Source organism: Psammomys obesus, unplaced genomic scaffold (genome assembly GCF_907164565.1).
Source record: "Psammomys obesus unplaced genomic scaffold, mPsaObe1.curated_primary_1811, whole genome shotgun sequence".
Taxonomy (NCBI): Eukaryota; Metazoa; Chordata; class Mammalia; order Rodentia; family Muridae; genus Psammomys; species Psammomys obesus.
This window is the reverse complement of record NW_026596079.1, coordinates 21,409,707-21,430,175: the sequence shown is the minus strand read 5'-3', so window position 1 is coordinate 21,430,175 and position 20,469 is coordinate 21,409,707. Positions and strand designations below refer to the sequence as shown.

At 37.8% G+C, this 20,469-nt stretch overlaps 1 protein-coding gene across 3 annotated transcripts in view; it reads left to right on the top strand.

Annotated features, from left to right (window-relative positions):
* Col14a1 (collagen type XIV alpha 1 chain) overlaps positions 1-20,469 on the top strand; it is a 220,025-nt gene that overhangs the window by 146,306 nt on the left and 53,250 nt on the right. For all 3 annotated transcript variants that reach the window (XM_055626634.1, XM_055626633.1, XM_055626635.1), the window contains exons 31-37: positions 257-395; positions 1,307-1,449; positions 3,914-4,023; positions 4,966-5,124; positions 12,674-12,751; positions 16,570-16,656; positions 17,969-18,022. In XM_055626634.1, the coding sequence (XP_055482609.1) occupies positions 257-395; positions 1,307-1,449; positions 3,914-4,023; positions 4,966-5,124; positions 12,674-12,751; positions 16,570-16,656; positions 17,969-18,022 (770 nt within the window). The remainder of the gene's footprint in view (positions 1-256; positions 396-1,306; positions 1,450-3,913; positions 4,024-4,965; positions 5,125-12,673; positions 12,752-16,569; positions 16,657-17,968; positions 18,023-20,469) is intronic.

Below are 20,469 nucleotides of genomic sequence, written 5' to 3'. Positions count from 1 at the left end.
AGTCAAAGAAGATATCAGAAGATGGAAGACCTCCCACATTTATAGATCCATAGGATTAGTTTAGTAAAAACGGCCATCCAACAAACTCCTCAACCTACAGATTCAACACAATCCCTACCATTATCACATTTTAAAGAAAAATGCTGATTAATGCTTGCTTGGAGTTCATCTGCCTGTTTTGTTTAAATACTTAGCAGAAAACCTTAAAATTTTAAAGTTGCTGTTTGTTCTTGAACCCCCTCTCTCATCGCCTTAGGATTTAAGATGATGGAAATGTTTGGTTTGGTTGAAAAGGACTTTTCTGCAGTGGAAGGAGTTTCTATGGAACCTGGTACCTTCAATTTGTTCCCGTGTTATCAAATCCATAAAGATGCGTTGGTTTCCCAGCCGACCAAGTATGTTTTCCATGCCAGAAAGTACTTATTATATCTCAGTATAAAAATGATTTCAGTTTGTAATTTACTGCGATAGTTTGTGGTAAGATTTTTCTATGATATTTAGAGCAAACGATGTTATAGTTGTTTGTTTTAATACAGCCCTGGGGCTGAAAATATGACTCAGCCAGCAGTTCGAAGCACAAGCTGCTCTTCCAGAGGACCTAAGTTCAATTTTTAGCACCCACATAAAAGATCACACCCATCTGTTACTCCACTTCCAGGGGACCTTGCGACCTCTTCTGTCCTCTCTGGACGTTAGGCTGGCATGTGTTGCACAGACCTATCTGTAGGCAAAACACCCATACTTAGAACATAAAAATTTTGAAAAACTAACATAAAAGATCAGCCCCATCCTGTAATTCTGGTTGCAGTTTAGCATATTTTCACCTGTGAAGACATGTAAAAGTAATTAATACTTACAGCAACACAGTGGACCATATATTATTCTAAATACTCGTATATGCTAACTCTTAAGCCTGTAAACTACGCTGAAACTCTGAAGTGGAAACTCAGAGAAGCCAATGACATGCAGTAAAGGTCACAGTTAGAGGCAGAGGGATGATTCAACCAATCACTGTGTTTGTCATGTAAGCCTGATGAGCAGAATTAAAATACCTGGAACCCATGAGAAAAATGAATGCTGGTGTCTTTCTGTAATCCAAGCACTCCCAAAGTGAATTGAGAGGAGGAAACAGGAGAAATCCCAGAAGCTGGAGAGCCAGACAGCCTAAAACAGTGATTTGATGGAGATTGATGACAATCTCATTTTGTTTTGCAAACCTTCTATAATAAAAATATATTACTTTATGGTCAAAGGATGACTTTTTCAAGAAGGAGACACTGAGGCATTGTTCTCTACCCACCATTAGGTTTCTGCATCCAGAAGGACTGCCTTCTGACTATACAATGACTTTCCTGTTCCGGATTCTTCCCGACACACCACAGGAGCCATTTGCTCTTTGGGAGATTTTAAATAAAAATTCCGACCCACTGGTCGGGATCATTTTAGACAGTAAGTATGTTTATGTGTGGTGTTTGCTGTCTACATGATAATGCATGTGGCATGCCATCTTGCTATTTCATGTTGCAACACAACTTATGTGATATATAAACAACAAGCAGTGAATTATGAAATCACTGATTTGTTCACTTATTCACCTATTCTTTCAAGAAATGTCCCCTGAGTGCCTGCTTTGTGTCAGCCTTAGGCACAAAGTGCTTCTCAACCTGTTAATTACAGCCATTGGAAAGCACATATTTCTGAATGGTTTAGGAGCTAAGACACCACTCAGTAGTAAAATTACAATTACAAAGTTGCAACAAAAATGAGTTTATGGTTGAGGGTTCCTAAGACCATAGGAAATAAGTGTTTTCCAATGCTCACAACCCACAGTTTGAGAACCTTGACTCTCTTTTTTTCTTTATTTAATCACTTTACAGCCTGATTCTAGGCCCCTCCCCTCTCTCCTCCAAGTCCCACCCTCATTCCCATTGAGGCCTGACAAGGCAACTCAGCAAGGGAAAAAGAGATTGAAAGACAAGCAACAGAGTCAGAGACAGCCTCTGCTCCCATTGTTAGGGGACCCACATGATGACCAAGCTGCACATCTTCTACATATGTGTAAGGGGTCTATGTCCAGCCTGTGCATGCTGTTTGGTTGGTGGTTCAGTCTCTGTGAGCCCCTGTAGGCCCAGGTTAGTTTACTTTGTAGGTCTTCTTGGGGTGTCCTTGACCCCTCTAGCTCTCTCTATCCTTCCTCTCACTCTTTCACAAGGCTCCCTGAACTTGGCCTATTGCTGCTCTAGATAAATGGTGAGCAAGATTAAGCTAGACAAGCAGTTTTTATAGAGTGAAGTCTTCAGGCAGAGCAAAACTAAGGGGGGCAGAAGTGTTTGGAGAAGCGGGACCAGAAGTTCATTTATTGGACATAGATATGATGAATACAAATGCCTATTTGATATTTCACAGACTGCTGAGTTGGCAGCATCATATTTGGAAAAAATTTCTGGGATAGAGATATAAATCTGGAAGCTGTGTATGTGTGATATATGATACCAAACTCTTATTGCTAAGAAAGTGAAGAGAAGAGCATGTGTCTAAATGCTGGGAAGCTACGATACTTAGAGGTTGGAAACTTGAGGAGGAACCAGAAAGGGAAGCTTTCCTCTGTCCTGCTCTGAAGTGTACCAAACAATGCCCAGTCTTTAACTCATGCCACTGAGTTTATTGAATAAAGCTAGAAATTAAAACGTAAAAGGCATGACAAACATTTGGATGAAGAGACTTTTGATCTTATTTCCAAATGAAATTAAAAAAAGTTTATTATATAGAAAGCAATCAACAACTAAACATAGTATGAAAAAAAAAAAAACTTTTTCATATGCAACTAAAGAGAATCTACAGACCGAAAAGGATTAAGTCATTAACACCACATATGCCCTAGGGTTAAAAATAAAAACATCTTAAAATGACTAAAATTAGTTTGCTCTGTGTCTTAGTTAGCGTTAACTGCCCCTTTGACATAGCATAGAGTCACTTGAGAAGACACTGTAAAGGTTAGATTGGTGTGTGAGTGTGTCTGTGGGGGATTGTCTTGATGGTTAATTGATATAGGAAGGTCCAGCCCACTCTGGGCAGCACCTTGTCTAGGCAGGTGGTCCTGTACTATATAAGAAAGCTAGATAAGCATGAGTCTGAAAACAAGCCATCAAGCAGTATCTTCCTCGGCTACTGCAGTGTCTCTTTGTTTGTGTGGAATAGAAAACAGGCTTAGCTTTAGGTTCTTGCCTTGAGATCAGTGATAGACTTGTGACCTGTAAGCTTAAGTAAGCTTTTTGCTCTCCAAGATTGCTCTTGGTCAGAATGTTTCATTACAGAAAGGAAACTTAGAATACTCCACTTAAAAATCAGGTAGAAATTAAATTTTAGTGTAAGAAAGTGCTGTTGAGAGAAAGGTATTTTATTTTTAATAATATAATATTCCTTGTAATACAAAAGACTGAACATTAAGAAAATTTTGTTTGTCTGTTCATAATAAAGGAGGCATCTCTTTGCTTTTTTTCCAAGTTGTATCCTGGGAAAGTTGGTGTCTGTGGTGGGCTAGTAAGACAAAGTACCTAGTTGTTCTTTCCTAATATTTAGTGATAATATCCTCTCTCATATTCTTCTTTTACTCTAAGCTTTGATGGCATCTCTCAAGAGGTGTTATGGATAAGAGTTTAGGCAAAGAGGTGTAAGGGAAGGGCACACACATGGTCCTGGTCCCCTTATTATCACTTGTCAGTAAGTCAATTACTTTACACCAGAAACCCTATAACAAGCTAAGGACTGTTCATTGTTTCATCCCTTCATTTTCTTTTAGATGTAGCTTCAAAACAATGAATTCACTATTTTCTGTCAACATGAATTTTAGGAAAAAGTTATTCACCCATTTAAATTATTTCTAAAATATTTTGGCTTTTCTTTATTTGACTAGATGGTGGAAAAACTCTAACTTATTTCAACTATGACTATACTGGAGATTTTCAAACTGTTACTTTTGAAGGACCTGACATCAGGAAAATGTTCTACGGAAGCTTTCACAAGGTTAGTGACAAAACAAAGTTGAGTAACACCAGGGAAGTTAAACTATCTTAATATAAAAGATATTAAATTACCGATAGGCTAAGTCTGCTAATGATTTGAGCATGGTGTTATCCATCTTAGCTTTCATAACCTTGATTCACATCATTCAATCCTTTTTGTTGATTGAATGGAGTTACTATGGTTACCTTTCTTTGGGAGTGAAATCATTGTTGGAGTATGGATTTTACTTTCGGTTCACTAGTCTGCCACATACAAGTAGTATTCATGAAGCAAACATAATCCCAATCAAAATGTGTAGTAGGCTCAGATATCGTTATGCCAGAAGTTGGTTACAATGTGGTTACCTGGTTTAACTACAATGTATGTACCTTTGATGGTTACTTAAAGGATAGAACCATCTGGCTTTTCCAAATCCTCACAAAGAACTGGTGACTGCTGAAACAGTGTCCTCCATGTTTTTGAGATTGTGATTTGGGAAAACTGCCCCAGACTGTACGGGAAGAACTTCTTCTTGCATGTATTCCTTGGCTTCCCTTCCCCTCCTTAAGAAAATGTCCTGCACTCTCATGACACCCCTTCCAGCTGTAGGGAGATGGAAAAAATAGAGGAAGTGGGGGAAAGGGAACGAATTAGAGCTAATTATAAGGATACATGAATAAAATTCATAATAACACTCAATATTTTGTGTGCTAACTTAAAATATCAATAAAAGTAAACTAAAATCTCTTATTAAAAGTGGCTATTTAAAGAGTCAAGCCAAAGAAAGGTATTTTACAGTGATGATTCTTGAATGTTGAGCAGTCACAGAAAAGTACATAGCCAAGTACATAGAGACAGAATTCCCTTCTTTCTCTGTATTTAATGATGAGTCATACAATTACATAAATCAGTTGACACTTCTCCCTGCACAGGACATTCTAAAACATCTTCTCTTTTACTTAGCTCCATGTCATTATCAGCAAGACATTGGCCAAAGTGGTTGTTGACTGTAAGGAAGTGGGTCAGAAGGCAATAAATGCATCAGCGAATATCACATCAGATGGTGTGGAAGTTCTAGGCAGAATGGTCAGATCAAGAGGACCAAATGGAAACTCTGCACCAGTAAGTAGATAAAGAACTGAAACTGTGTGTCTGTTACAGGAAAAAAAAATAGTTTATGTTTAGCTGTTTTCAAGGGAAGGAATTTGGTAATGAGATTGATGGCCGGGTGGATGGATAGACAAATGCACAGAGATAGGTAGACAGATAGATAACAGATAGTTGATTGATAAGTTGATAGATGATAGAGAGATAGATGATAGAGACATGATTGATAGAAAGATGATAGATGGTGGCTCTTTAAGCAAACATGGATGTTCAAGGAAGTAAGCTTCTGTCTATTATAAAGAGAATGCTTCAGGTACTAGACTAGTTAATTATCTAAACGCATTAAGGTTTGAATATTATAATATTCAGCACCATATTTGTGACGTAAGTGGTTTGTTATTGGAATTCAAAACTCTACATGTACAAATTTGTAAAAGAAAATACAAATCCATACAAAGTTTCTCAACACTGTACCTAGGAAAGTGGCATATGCCTCTAATTTGGGTTAGATTTGAATATTTTACAACTATTTTTGCTATCAATAACCCTTTATTAAGGGTTATTGATATTAGAAGTTACTTATGTAAAAATATTTCTAAAGTAACTTTTACATTATTAAAATGGAATGTAAGTCTGGGAGACTTCCAATTGGCATAGGCATCACATTTCTTCCACTCACTGCCCACAACAAAGAACAGTGTATACAGGGCTTTGTTTCAAAAGCATGATTCACAGCTAATTAGTAGCGCTCTATCATTTGAGTCATACTAAAACTGGTAACATTTTAGTTTTTAAAAAGAACTCTGAGTATTGTAACCTATGTTTCTCCTTTCTGTAACAGCAGAAACCGTTTTAAGAGATTGTAAAAATACAGAATTAGTGAACTAAGGATGTGCTAGACTAACAAATGCGAGGATGAATAAATGGACTAACTAAGGGGGGGAACTCGGGGCCCAAATCTCTTTGTACTATTATGGCTTTCTTAATTTTAGGCATGGTGCACCTAATTTCCTGAGAGTAGTACCCAAAGGTGACCAGCACAAGAATGACTTTTTCATCCTTCATCTCACCTTTTACAGACAACTAAACACTCATTTACTACTTGATTATTGACAGTCACATCTTTTTGCCTTATTATTTATTCATATTTTACCTCTCTAAACAGAATATAAGCTCCCTAAAATAGAAGCGACACCATGGTCTCCTTTAAAAAAAATTATTACAATGTCTGACACATTCTTACAAGCACAGTAGGTGCCCAAGAAACACTTGCTAGAATGAAAATAGAAATGGGCTATCTCTTACATGTAGGGTTTTGTTTGTGGTGCTGAGGCTTGAACCTATGACCTTGTGAGCATCAGGCAAGGAGCTCTGACTGAACTACTTTCCTAGCCCCAGACTATTTGATTTGCACAGTTTCTTTCCTTAAAAAAATGTTATCTGTAGTATACCCCATCTGCGGCATTGACTGCAGTCTTTTAACATGCATCCTACTCTCCCTGTTTGTATTTTCTAACTGTAACTTTATAATAACAATGATAGTAATTGTGTTTCAAATCACACCATAGGTAAAAATATACTCCATTTACATAACCAATAAAACATCAAAAAATTGATTTCTACCTCTAAAAGTGCCTGTATGTCTCAGGTATACTGACGGTAATTTTTCACTTTGGGACAGAAAAGAATCGCGGTTTAACAGAGGGCCCTTTGTGGTAACTTGCAGCCGGCAGTAGAACAAAGGGGAATTTATAGATGTCAATAACTAAAGAGTTCTTTGTAAGGCTACTAAGAAAAAAAAAAAAGCCATAGCTTTTCTTATAATCTAGAAGTCTGTGAAGGACTCCTAAACAGATTTTTAGTCTTCCCACTTACTAAAGAATTTGCTTATGATGAAATGGATAATATTAGCTTCGATCTTAAAAATGCAGTTGAGTAGTAAGTTTTGCTTGGGGACGGGGTGGGTGTCGCTTGATGGTATCAACGCCATATGAAAGAAGTACTGGCCTTCAGATTTCAGTTTCAAAAACACCCAGCTCACTGTTGGTCTTCCTCTGGCAACTAGTGAAAAGGTATGTGTAACGGGCACGTTTCAGATAATTCCAGGAGGAATCATTCTAATAGTAGCTCACACGTCAGTGTCGCCTGCCAAATCTAGCCCTGATTCAAAATGTTGGAGGACTCTTTGATTTCCTCTCTAAAGAAAAATTCATATCCTTTCAAACCATCTTTGAGTGGAAGGAGAGGATTTAGGATTATAGTAACGACTGTATAGAAACTGCTCACATCCTTAACAAAAACAGCTCATGCTTAGAAATGCAAGATTCCGTAGGCGGTGGCTATCCCCAGGGAGACTAAACTAATAAGCAGGCTTCACTTAGCTGTCAAAACACGTGTGCAAGGAAAAGTAACTGCCTCTCCTTTCCAGTGTTCTTCCTCAGAGATTTGTTACATTTTTACCTTTTTTTTTTTTTTTGAATGATTCTAGAAAAAGTTTGAGCTTCTGGAATGAGACCATGTTTCTTAGATTTTTTTTTCTGCTGTATGAATCTAATACTCAGACAGTTATTCAGCTGGTGTTTATTGAGCCTCCTGCTATTTAAATAAAAGACAAACATGCCAAGTAGTCACCTATAATTTTATACACTGAGTAAATCTTTTTGGTGTAGAATTCAACAGTAGACTAGCTGATGATTCGTCACTACCCAAGTGTTAATTTTTCTCTCTACTGAAAACAGGCTTCCCTTCATAAGTATATTTAGATCACAGTTGCCCTTCTCCCAAACTCCCTGCTTATCTTCTCACCCATATCTACACCCTTTCTTTCTCTCACCCATTAGAATACAAACAGATATTTTAAAATATCAGTAAGAAAATAAGAAAAATAAACCGGGACAAGACAAACCAAAAAACAAAGAGAAAAAAAAGCCAAAGACTAAAGAAACACACACACACACACACACACATACACGCACAGAGAGAGAGAGAGAGAGAGAGAGACACAGAGACAGACAGAGAGACAGAGAAAACCCATTTTAAAAAACCACATAATTTATAAGCAAAGCATCATCTGGACGAAGTAGCAGGCTCCAGAATGGAGAAAATTTTTTTTTACCAACTACACTTTCAATAGAGGGCTAACTACTGTGTAGAAACTGCTTACATTCTTAATAAAGATAACTCATGCTCCAAAATGCAAGATTCTGTAGACAGTGGCCAACATAATATATATAGAACTAAAAGATAAAAAGAAAATATATAAAGAACTAAAAAGAAACCAACATTGAAAAAAGAGGTGCTAATTTTTTAAAGTCATTTTTCCATGCGCTGCATCCTTAAATCCTTCAATTACAACAGTAGCTAATACATATGCCTGTTGTGGTCTAGGAAATACATATTCCCCTAAAGTATCAATTTAATATTCTGAAGCCATAAGAAGAGATATTCATATTGACTTTACTTTGTTGGTGCTAAACTTAGGTTTGAAGAAGTTAATAAGAGCTCTCATTTTTAAAAAATTGAAGAAATTGAGATATGAGGCTCTATCAGACTTTCCTGGGATTGTCTGGCTTCCATTCCAGTGCTGTCTTCCACTAGATCAGACTCTGATTCTGTAGACCTGAAGGCAGCAGCGAAGGAAGTCAGGTCTGCTCTGGTGACCGTGTGCCCATCTATTCTTTCACAGTTTCAAAGACTCACTATTTCAGTTAGAAGCTTGCAAATAATTGCGGTCAAATCTTACCCTCAAAATATTTCTATACAGAAGCATTTACATTTCTACCAAAAGGCATAAAAATAGTTAACTTTCATTTCTCAGTTTAACTAGAACACTCACTGTTTCCCTAAAATTTAATAATTTAAAAGCAAGCCAAACTCTAAACTCTACCATGGCCAACACCAAATGCTTCTTGCTTTGTTAACAAAGTCAATGAGAAGTTGGACACCTAATGAGAAATGCAAGATGGCTTAGGTTTCTGTAGCTCTATCTATGGGATAGTCTTTTATACAGTTTTACAAAGTTTTCGATTTGTACAAGTACATAGATGTATTTATATTATTCAAGAAAAAGTTAGCTGAGAAAATCTGGTACTGACTGCAAAGTTGAGCCAAGAGAATTTTGAAATTCCCATTCATGGATCAAAATGACTCAACTGCTGAAAAATATTTTAATCTTATTTTCTTGCTAACACTTGACCCCAAATGACTTGCCTTTTGAGCTTCACCCAGAGAAAACGTCCAGTGATGAAAAATAGCGTTTGTAATTGGCTAAGTATTCCATTTAGCGAAATTACTAACTGTAAATGTAAAAGGTTACATGTCTCTCCTTGCGTCTCAAAAATCTATATCTTTTATAGTTTTGGGGTCAGTAGAAGGAGGCTGTCTCTTATATTAACTGCCTGAGCTATGACTTCTTTTGAACCTTGTTGTTTTGGATTCCAAGGCACTCAAGTATGAGATGCTTTGACGTAAAATCTCTGCGTTATCTCTTGTTTAAGTTGTACGGCTGCATATGTCACTGCTTTTGGAATAAAAGCCAGAAGCATGTTTTATTTTGTTGTTGCAGTGTTTTAATCCTTCTGTAGAAATGTGCTTTGGGAAAGAAGTCCTAAGTGCAGGCTAAGGAATCTAAGCTATCACAAAGACAAAACGACTATGAATAAATTTGTTGCATTCAAAGAAAAAGCTGATGATCCCATCTAACTTGCAAAAGAAAAGGCATCCCACACAGTAGCATTCCTCAAATGATAGTATTAGCTTCATTAAATACTTAGTGGATGCTTGATCCCTTTAGGAGATAAACTGAGCTCATACAAATCCTAATCAATCCACAGGGCAGAGGGCTAGGCGAAGGCTTATATGTAGACATTACACAGCTTTAAGTGGGTGAGGGCTGAGTTTATCGGAAAAACTTCAAGAATGCTTGATGCATATGGGAGGTGGTGAAGGGCTTTTGCTTTAAGTAAATATTTCCGTTCACTAAAATATTTTAATATGAAGGTTTTTATCCAGGAATGCTAAATTTCTTAATGCATAAAAGATTTCCAGACATAGCTGACTCTAGCTGATGCTTGCTGTCCATAATGAGCTCCATTGAATAAATGTTCTCAAATGCAGTAATATTATAAAGTCAGGCTTGGTTACTTCATTTCAAGCATTAACCCAAAGATCCCCTTATTACTAAATAAACCACACTGGTTTAGACCACATGTTGATTGTACTGTTCAAATCTCAACTGGAGTTGAACTTCCATGATATGCTTCAATTTCTCATTTCAGGTCTTGCCGACCTGGACTGTAGAAAGGGCATGGTCATCGCTGTGCGACATGGTGATGAGCTGAGAAAAACTGGTAGTTAAATAGGGCTTAGAATAATACCCGGCACAGAGGAAAATTTCAAAACATGTTGGTTAACATTGTTTTTTCATTAAGATTTTTTTTCAAAGTGTTAAAAGTAAATAATAATTTAGAAGAAAACTATTACCTTTCTGCCCTCACTACTGTCACTTTTACTTTGATTCTACGTTTTTGGCTTCTATACTTTAAAAGTAAATTATGAGAGAGTTGTGTTTTGAACTTTAAAATGATATTTACAATTTATTGTAGGTGTGTTTCAGACACTGTTCTAATACTATTTCCATATTAGCTCATTTGATCTTCACAACAAACATGAATTGCTAATACAGTTTAGTATCTCTTATCCAAAATATGTGGAAACACAGAATTTAAAGAATGGAAAATTTGAATATACATACTGAGAAATCTTGAAGACGGGATCCAAGTCTTCACACTAGATCTATTTATGTCTTGTGTATACCTTTTACATACATTCAACAATTTCACACCAAACCTACTGAGCAAGGGCAGTTATAGAATTTCGTGGCATTATTTCAATACTCAGAAAGCTTCATACATTCAGAGTAGGGTTGTTCAACTATGTCAGCATACACTTTTACAGGTGAGAAAAAATGAGAGTTCAAAATAGGAACTAGTTTCTTCAAAATAACTCAACTCAATAGGGCTGCAATTAGAACCCCTATCCTGGCAGCCTAGCTCCATGGGCTCAAGTCTTTGTGCTCTCTGAAATATTTCTTGCTGTTTATATTTTCAGGAGTTTATTGTAGTGCACTTTTGGAAATGGTTTCATTTTTATGTTTTTTTTTTTTTTTTTTTTTTTTTTGATCATTGTTTTGTTGAATGGCTTCCCTGTTCTGGATCGTATAGCATACCTTTAAGGCCTGGATGTTAAAATACTCAGGAGGTTGCATAAACTATGCACTCTGCTGACATTTCAGCCAATAATACTTTGATATGCTAAATTTCAAGATAGTAAGCTGTTTTGCATAATGACTCTATTTTCAAAACTCAAGGCTTTTCTGTTGACTGGTCAGAGCAAACATTCCATTAATCTGCACAGTTATGCTTGAACACGAGAACAGAAAGCCTGATTTCATTTTCTTGCTAGTAGAAGTGGTTCTTTGGTCGTACTCCTTAAACCCATGGAAACTTGTTTCAATGGCATTAGCTACTTGGGCACTGTCATTTTCACCCTAAGGGCCCTTGGCCAAGGATGAGTAGCATTCTTTGGATTATATATTTATGGTCCTTATTGAAAGCATTGTTTACTGCCGGTTGCAGATGAAAATGAAAATATTATCATCTTCCCAGTTCTCTTATTGATGACATGCTTTAATATTTCAAAATTATGTAAGAAGAAATAAAGTAGAAATAATTAAGTTGTTAGGTTAGTGTTAGCACTCACTAATGTTATGAAAATAATTTCTGTCTATTGCACCTTGTGCCTTGAATCATTACCAAAATATGTGAGTGAAACAGGACTAAATATTTAGTGTGACAAAATTGCCTAAATAAAAATACACGAAGTTCATGAACCCATGGCACTCATTGTGAATCTCTCCTTGCACCTTATTGAGTACAATAGCTCTACAGCAGCCTTCAATTCCTTATACAGTTTTCCAGCACAGGACTGTTCTGTTTTCTGTTCTCACCATTGTCACTATTGTCTCAAAAATGGCTATACAATATCTTGCTAACAGCGAAAATGACTGCACGAAGGAATGAACCAAGTTTATTCATCGGGCTTTCTGCACATTTATTACGTGTTAGGTACTATGCTAAGTGGCTCAGAGATGAGCAGTTCCCCTCCCTTGAAGAACTTAAGGAAATGATAATGCAAATAACTGAAAAGTGGGCGCTAAGTGATCTGTGACAGTCATCTAGAGTGCTCTATAATTCGGGGCATGTGGAAGATGCTAGGAGGCACTTCCAAGCAAGGCTTTAACCACAGAGCTGAGCTTATTGGAGGTAGATCTGAGAAGGGGAAGTAGTGATAGGGAGGGGGAGTTAGACAGGAGACAGAGTAACTATAGACAAAATGTTAGATCACTGTGTGTTTCAGGAACAAAATCAGTTTGAGTTTATTTTTAAACTTACTTACTGAAATATTATATTATGAATACATTGGTGTCTTATCTCTGATGAAATATAACTACAAACACGTTTTATCTGTATCTCCCTATTGAATGATGATTATCTTTTTGAATTAGTTCCAGTTACAGATGTTTGATATCATTTGCTCAACATCATGGGCCAGTAAAGACAAATGTTGTGAACTTCCCGGCCTGGTAAGAATTCTTTTACCTCTATCGAAATTAAAATCTATGTTTTCTTTGCAAATGAGAGCCTGTTTCTCAATATTCATTCCATAAGTAATTGCTTTTGTGATGATAATTAAAGTCAGGAAGTTTTAATAAAGAGACATAGAAGTAAAAACCAATGAGACCATCACATATGGTCTCCTGTAGTTTGAACTGTGTATTACAGATATTATTGACACATATTCCAGGTGCTTCTAGACTTCCTGCTTCACAAACTTCCTAGGCCAAAGGAAATGCTTAAAAGTTCCATTTACCACAGAGGGTCTCTGAAAGACTCTGCCTAGCAGTGTATCAAAGCAGATGCTGAGACTCATAACCAAACCTTCGGCAGAGTGCAGGGAATCATATGAAAGAAGGGGGAGTTAGTATGACCTGGAGAGGACAGGAGCTCCACAAGGAGCAAATATATCTGGGCACAGGGAGTCTTTTCTGAGACTGTTTCTCCAACCAAGGTTCTTGTATGGATATAACCTAGAACCCCTGCTCGGAAATAGCCCATGACAGCTCATTATTCAAGTGGGTTCCCTAGTAAGGGGAATCAGGACTGTTTCTGACATGAACTCAATGGCTGGCTCTTTGACCCCACCTCCCCCTGAGGGAGAAGCAGCCTTGCTAGGCCATTGTAGGACATTGTAGCCAGTCCTGAAGAGATCTGATAGGCTAGGGTCAGATGGAAGGGGAGGAGGACCTCCCCTATCAGTGGACTTAGAGAGGGGCGAGGAGGAGGGTAAGATTGGGAAGGAATGAGGGAGGGGCTACAGCTGGGATACAAAGTGAATAAACTGTAACTAATATAAAAAAAAAAATAAAAAAATTAACTTAAAAAAGAAGAAAAAGTTCTATTTACAAAATGTTTAGTTGCTTATTTTAGCAACTCAGTACCCACAGGAAAATGGTATGCAGGCATTAAAAGGAAAAGATATTTTCATTTGAGAAGTGTATGCCTATTGAGTGTGGCAGTGTTGGCCTATCTTGTGATCAAACTATGCCTGTTCCTCACTTCCTTTTGCACACTGATTTGCTCCATGGTCTTGTTTTCTATTATAGCAACTACTGAAACACTAGGTTTGCTAAGATAGAACATCAAAAGGATGTTTCAGAATAGGCTGTTGACACTGTAGAGTGTTTTTGCTTATACCTTCTGTTTTGTGAGAAGGATATCATGTCATCCATGCTGAACCCAAACTAACTATATAGCCCAGTGTCCTGTTTAGCTTCGATTGTCAGTTTGACAAAGCCTAGAGTCACCTGAGAGAAGAGTCATCTACTTGATTAGCCTGTGGGCATATCTGTAGGGAATTGTCTTGACTTAATTGTGGGAGAACGTAGCTCATCCACGCTGTTCTATCCCCAGGCAGCCAGGCCTTAACTGTGTAAAAAAGCTAGCCAAGCATGGGCCTGTGAATGAGCCAATGGCAGAGTTCCTGCAAAGTTTCTGAGTCAAGTTCCTGCTCTGATATCTCTAGAAGTCGGCTGAGACAGACTCCTTCCTCCCCTAAATTGTTTTTTCCAGAGTGTTTTTGGCACAGCAGTAGAAATGAAACTAGAATAACAAGATGACCTTGAACTCTGATCCTCCTGCCTCTACCTCCCAATCTTGGGATTGCAAGGTAGCTCTCCGTGGCCAGAATGAAGCTCTGGATTATTTGGAGCTAGTTATGCACATGATATCCAGGGGATGTCAAATGCTGCTGTATTTTCCCTGAGTTTTTAAAACATTCACAGTGTCAGTACAAATTTAGTCGACTGTTCCAGGCTAGCGGGTCACACAAATTTGGAACTGGAGTCATAATAAATTTGACACTAGCAGAAAACTAAGCTTTCTCATTATTCTGTCATAAAGTTGTATTTATATGTCTATGTATAAACATGAAAGGAGACTCATATCTTAGGATCCTTGTGGAAAGTAAGCTGGAATAGGAGACTCGGCTCGGGATGGATGTTATTACGTCTTAATAATTAAAGCCATATAAGGAGCATAGTCAAGTCTTTGAGAAGTGCAGAGGATTTGATTTTAGAACTAGATTAAAACATTTATTGCATGCAGTGAATTCCTGGGAGCCCCATTTAAGGAAGCAAGCAACCAATTCTTTATAAAAAATAAGCTTCTAAACTAATAATGAATTAAATAAGACACCTTAATGTTACATTTAAAAGAAGATAGGTTGAGAAATTGAAAAGGAAGCAGAATCTCGTTCTGTGTCAAGGAAAAATGTGGTCAGCAATTCTAGGAAGGATCTAGGCCCTTTTCATTACTTTGCTTTTTGCTTTATTCACTGAAGGCTTATAAATTATGTTCCAGGAAGATAGGTCATCAGTGTTAGAAAACCACCCCGGGGTCTTAAAACTGGATGGCTGGTGCCCAGTTCATCCGGGAGATCTTCTGAAATACTTAAATTTACATTTGAATTTAGCTGACCAAGTGTCAGAGCAGATGAGATACACCAGCTGGAGACGTGAATGGAAATCTTTCCTTACTGTCCACCATTTAAAGAAGGGGCCATGAAGGGAATATCAGTCATTTATTCAACTATTTTGGCTGTTTTGTTTTTGAATATTTTAGAGACTTACTTACTTTCATCTTGGTAACTTATTGCCTGTGCCCTGTTCTATCTAACCTCACGAGCCTGTGAGGTCTTGAATACGGAAGTGCCTTTTCATCTACTCAGGAGCCTGAGGGACTCTCTGAAGTCCTGTAGTCAGGGCTGAGGTCATTTTGGAGCCTGCTTCAAATGGGATATTTAAAAATTATACGAGGCGCTCTACCTCACTCTGTAGGTAACTAATTCCCTTGGATTCATTCAGCTGGATATTATTATTTGTTTTCTAATATCTCATGTCAGTAAATATCCCAAGAGAGGAGAAAGAGGACCCCAACCCTAAAGCTTCAGGTCTATTATGTTTTCTTAGTTTTAGCTACAGAAGCTGATAGTATTGTCTCAGGACACCAAAGTGCTTAAGCACTTTTAATTTTTTGTTTTAATCCATGTACAGTAGCTTTGACTTTAGCCTTTCAAAAAGTTATCTTTTATCTTTTAAAACAGGAAAACAATGTAACATTGTAATGTAACATAATGACAGTGTTTAGGGCCTTTAGTTCAGGAAGCATTGCTACCCTAGATGAATTAAATAGAAACCAAAAAATATTCTCCACTCTCTCGGAACTTTGTTCCTTTGCTTGGATTTCCAATCTAGTTTCAACAGATCCCTTTAAAGCTGAACCTCTGCTCAGATGTAGCCTGTGGTAGCTCAGTAACCAATTGGTTTCCCACAGTGAGGGGAACAAGGACTATTTCTAACAGGAACTCAATGACTGGCTCTTTGGCCTCCCCACCCCCCAAGGGAGGAGCAGTCCTGTTAGGCCACAGAGGAGAGCTTTGCAGCCAGTCCTGAAGATACCTGATAAAACAGGATCAGATGAATGGGGAGGAGGTCCCCCCTATCAGTGGACTTGGCAAGGGGCACGGTGGAGAGGAGGGAGGGAGGGAGGGACTGGGAGGGAATGAGGGATCGGGACATGGCTGGGGTACAGAGTTAATAAAATGTAACTGATAAGAAAAAAATAAAATAAAAAAAAATAAAATTAAAAAAAAAAAAGCTGTGATACTGATGACCCATATGCACCCATGCCATCTCCTTACTGAAGAGACGTTCTGATTGGGAACCTTATAGCATAATGTTCACTTAAAACTTTTTAAATGTCTTCTAAAGTATTTTCTTAGAGTTAATAAAGCAATTTATGTAGACTGTCTTGTTAACAATTATACTTCCTCTCCCCCATTCAGCGGGATGAAGAGTCCTGCCCAGACCTTCCACGTTCCTGCTCTTGCTCAGAAACCAATGAAGTGGCTCTAGGACCAGCTGGCCCCCCAGTAAGTCTGAGTAGCTCACCCTTGGATGTTCTTTAATAGACTCTGAGGTCTAAGGTGCTGCCTGCTGCACTAAAGGGCTATCACATATTTAACCCTAAGTAAACTTAGACGCATGCACAAGATGATCCTCCTCTTACCATGCCTTCTATTTTCCACTGCCTTATGTACGAAATCCTCCCTTTGAGCCACTGTGGTTTATCTTCAGTGTGGGTTTCAGCTTGGGGCCTCTGCTATCCCTATAAGATTAGCATATCCTCCTGCTGCCCACTCAGTATAAAATGTTATATGTGTTCTGTTGATGCTGTCCAGTCATTTTCAAATAAACATGCACACTCTGTAAAATAAAGTGGAATCACACAGGGAAAGTATTAACGCAGTGTCATTGATCTTCAGTCCTTTCGCTCAACCAAAGGAAAAATGTCTGGCGTCTCATGGCCCACACTAACATCAATTACCTCCCCACTTAATATAGAGCATGTTTTTGATGTACAGCTCTTAGTAAGAACAAAACCTAAGTAAACTGAATAACATCATCTATACTGAATTACTTGTAAGGTGATCTAGTATTTTTTAGCAATATTCTTTTCCATTTCTTATAATTCTGTATTTGCTTTTACAAGTATTTATTTAAATGTATTTAAATTAAATATTTTAATTTTGAGAACATGTATTAATTAAAATATTCAGACTATGCATACATATATATTTAGATGTATTTAAAAACATGAACAAATAAAAAAAGAGTATATTCACATATTTATTTTGTAGTACATAGACTTGTCTAATAAAGAAAATTGCCATTAAAATAGTACAGTTGTTATATCAGTATGTCAAAACATCTTGTAAAGAAATGCAAAGGATTGGAATTTCAGAAGCACTAACTTAATTATTTTTATTTCTGTGTAAATAAATAGAATTGAGTTGTTGCTTTTTCATTGACTTTTTATGAAGTTATGGTTTAAAACACACACAATTCCATGTCAATTGAGTATTTTGCTCTTTGTCTATGTTAACAAAAGTAGCATTATATAAGCTCTCAACAAACATTCCAGTAAGACATTTTCAGGTTTAGAAGAGCCTGGAGCAAAGATTTTCTAAGAGTCTGATCTGCAGGAAGGGCCAGAACTGGGTGGGGGAGTTTCCAGTTGAAGAGCATGATGAGCATTCACTTGTACACATTCACTAGTACACAATGTGTGGGCTTCATATAAAACAATTAGCAATGACCTAATCCCATATTATGAAGAATGATGAATAAAGTATGCTGTTTGGAGATTTGTCTGTGAGCTAATAGTTAACATCTGTTTGCCAGGGTGGTCCAGGACTCCGAGGACCAAAAGGCCAACAAGGTGAACAGGGTCCAAAGGTAACTTACTCTCTGTCTCAACCAGCCATCTTTGGAGTCAAACGTGACTTCATTTACTTTTGTGACTTACAACATCTTACACGTTTGTAACACTCATATCAAACAATTTTTACTAAAAGTGAAGACGTGTGTGTGTGTGTGTGTGTGTGTGTGTGTGTGTGTGTGTGTGTATGTGTGTGTTTTAAACCAAAACAAGTATTTAACAAGTCAGCCAAATAGAAGACTTTTGGGACAGACAAGAAAGCTGGTATTCTATGTGGCTTAGTCTGCAAGGTGGTTCTCTCGGGGACCTGCTTCTCTTTCTCCAACTGTAACAGAAATTTGTCTTAAATTAGAATCATGCAGTCACTATTCTGCCTCAGTCCCTTCCAGAGAACTTTTTACATTTTGAATTTTTTTCTCTCCAATCCTGCATTGTATATAATCAAATGCCTAGCTTTGCTTACTATTCTCAATACCCAAGGCCACCAAGTCTAATGCCAAGGCCATGCACTGCAGAGGCATCAGCCAGCCGAAATGACCGGTGCATGCCAACCCACATCAGAACGCAGACTTTTCTCTTTTGTACAAAGGCATCCTGAGGACTGGCAGAAGCCCAGCTGCTAATTGAGTTCAGGCCTCGTCCCCTTCCCTTTGGATTCTGGAAAGTCTTTAACTGATCTTCTCTCTCCAGTGCCTTGACCTTCTGGTGGATTCTACACATCTGCTTTCAGATTAATTTCCTGAGAGTCTATGCTATATTTATGCTTGTTTAAAACTCGCCATCATGGCCCATAGCTTGGCTCTTGTTGGCATCACATTTATTGCCCTTCTTTCCTTAAAGGTTTATTTTATGTGTATGGGTGTTTTGCGTAAATGTCTTAGTATACTTTTGTGCAGTGCCTCTGAAGGCTGGAATAAGGCATTGGATATCCTGGAACTGGAGTTATATGTGGTTGTTAGCCACCATGTGAGAAGCAACTAGGAATTGAACCCAGGTCCTCTGCAAACAGCCAGTGCTCTTTACCACTGAGCCGTATCTCCAGCCTTCAAGGTCCTTTCTAACTTGCTTCTGCATCTCGGTCTAGTAACATTGCTCGTCACCATTTCCACACCATCTGTCCTACTGATTTAGTGCTTCGAATATATTAGATTTACATTATTCATACAGAAGAGACCATTACACTGAAAAAGAGTTTTACTTTAAAATTAGAAACAGATGATGCAAGGTAGGACAGAATGTGAGCATGAAAAAGAAGTAGATGAAAGGAAGCTGAAGATAATCAAGCATTATCCAATTCAAAGACCATGGAATGTATCCTTTGTGGTTCGATCTGTTTCATTTTCTGAGATGGGCTTGCTGTCCCTTTCTTGACTCCATTTTTTACCATGCTATAAGGAAGACCAGGGCTGCCTCTTCTCAATAAGGTTGCTCTGGCTCTTTCGCTGGATCACCCATGGCAGAGCCCAGGAGCTCCTATGCTTTCTGGCTTCTGACTCTTAAGACCTCTCAGCAGGACCTTATTATTTTTTTCAACATTCTCAGTGGACTATGGGTCTAATGATGAATATCAATTAATTCAGACCCTTGGTGGCCCTAAGGTAACACATCTTCTCTAATTACGTATTCCTACAGTGTTGTCACTAGTGTGGCCATTTTTCTTTTGTAATCTTGACAAAGGATACTAGTAAGCAGTAGATTCTGAACAACAGAGGATCACATAGTCACCTTGGTGAGGACAAATAAACTCTACCTTCCTTAGGGAATGTCCTAAGTGATCTTTTTTTTTTTTTTTTTTTTTTTTCCATTTCATTGCACCAAATAGATTATAATGTGGTCTTACCATATCAGAAAGCAATGGTCACTGGTCTCTTCTAGTCTACTTGCTTTACATTTTAAAGAATAAAATGGGCCATCTACCTTTTGCCTTACTTTTCAACAATATATAAATGATGCAGTAGCAAACTATTCCTGTTAAACATTCTAACTGATATCTGTAAGTTGCCCCCTTCTTAAGCACATTGCATTTTTTTCACTCCAGCTCTCTTCCTCAGAAACCTTGCATGCTTCTTTTTAAGGAAAGCTATCGTCTGGTGCTCCTCAGTTTCCTTTCCTGCACAATTCTCATGTCACATGTGATTTCTGATACCCTCAGAGTCCTGTGAAGCTGTTCTCAATAGCATTGCCAGTTGCGACTCGTTCCATAGGCAGTTGTTTAATGCTGATCTTCCTTGAGATCTCCACAATAGTTGACTCATTCAGCCAGCTCTCCATTGGAATTTGTTTCTTCTTTGCCATCCTATCTTAACTTTTTGGCTTTTTTATATTCTTTCGCAGGTTTTCTTCCTTCCCATTCTTTTTTTTTTAATATTTTTTTTTATTTTTAAATAATTTTATACATTCACTTGTATCCCAGCTGTAGCCCTCTCCCTCTTTCCCTCCCAATCCTCTCCTCCCTCCCTCCCTC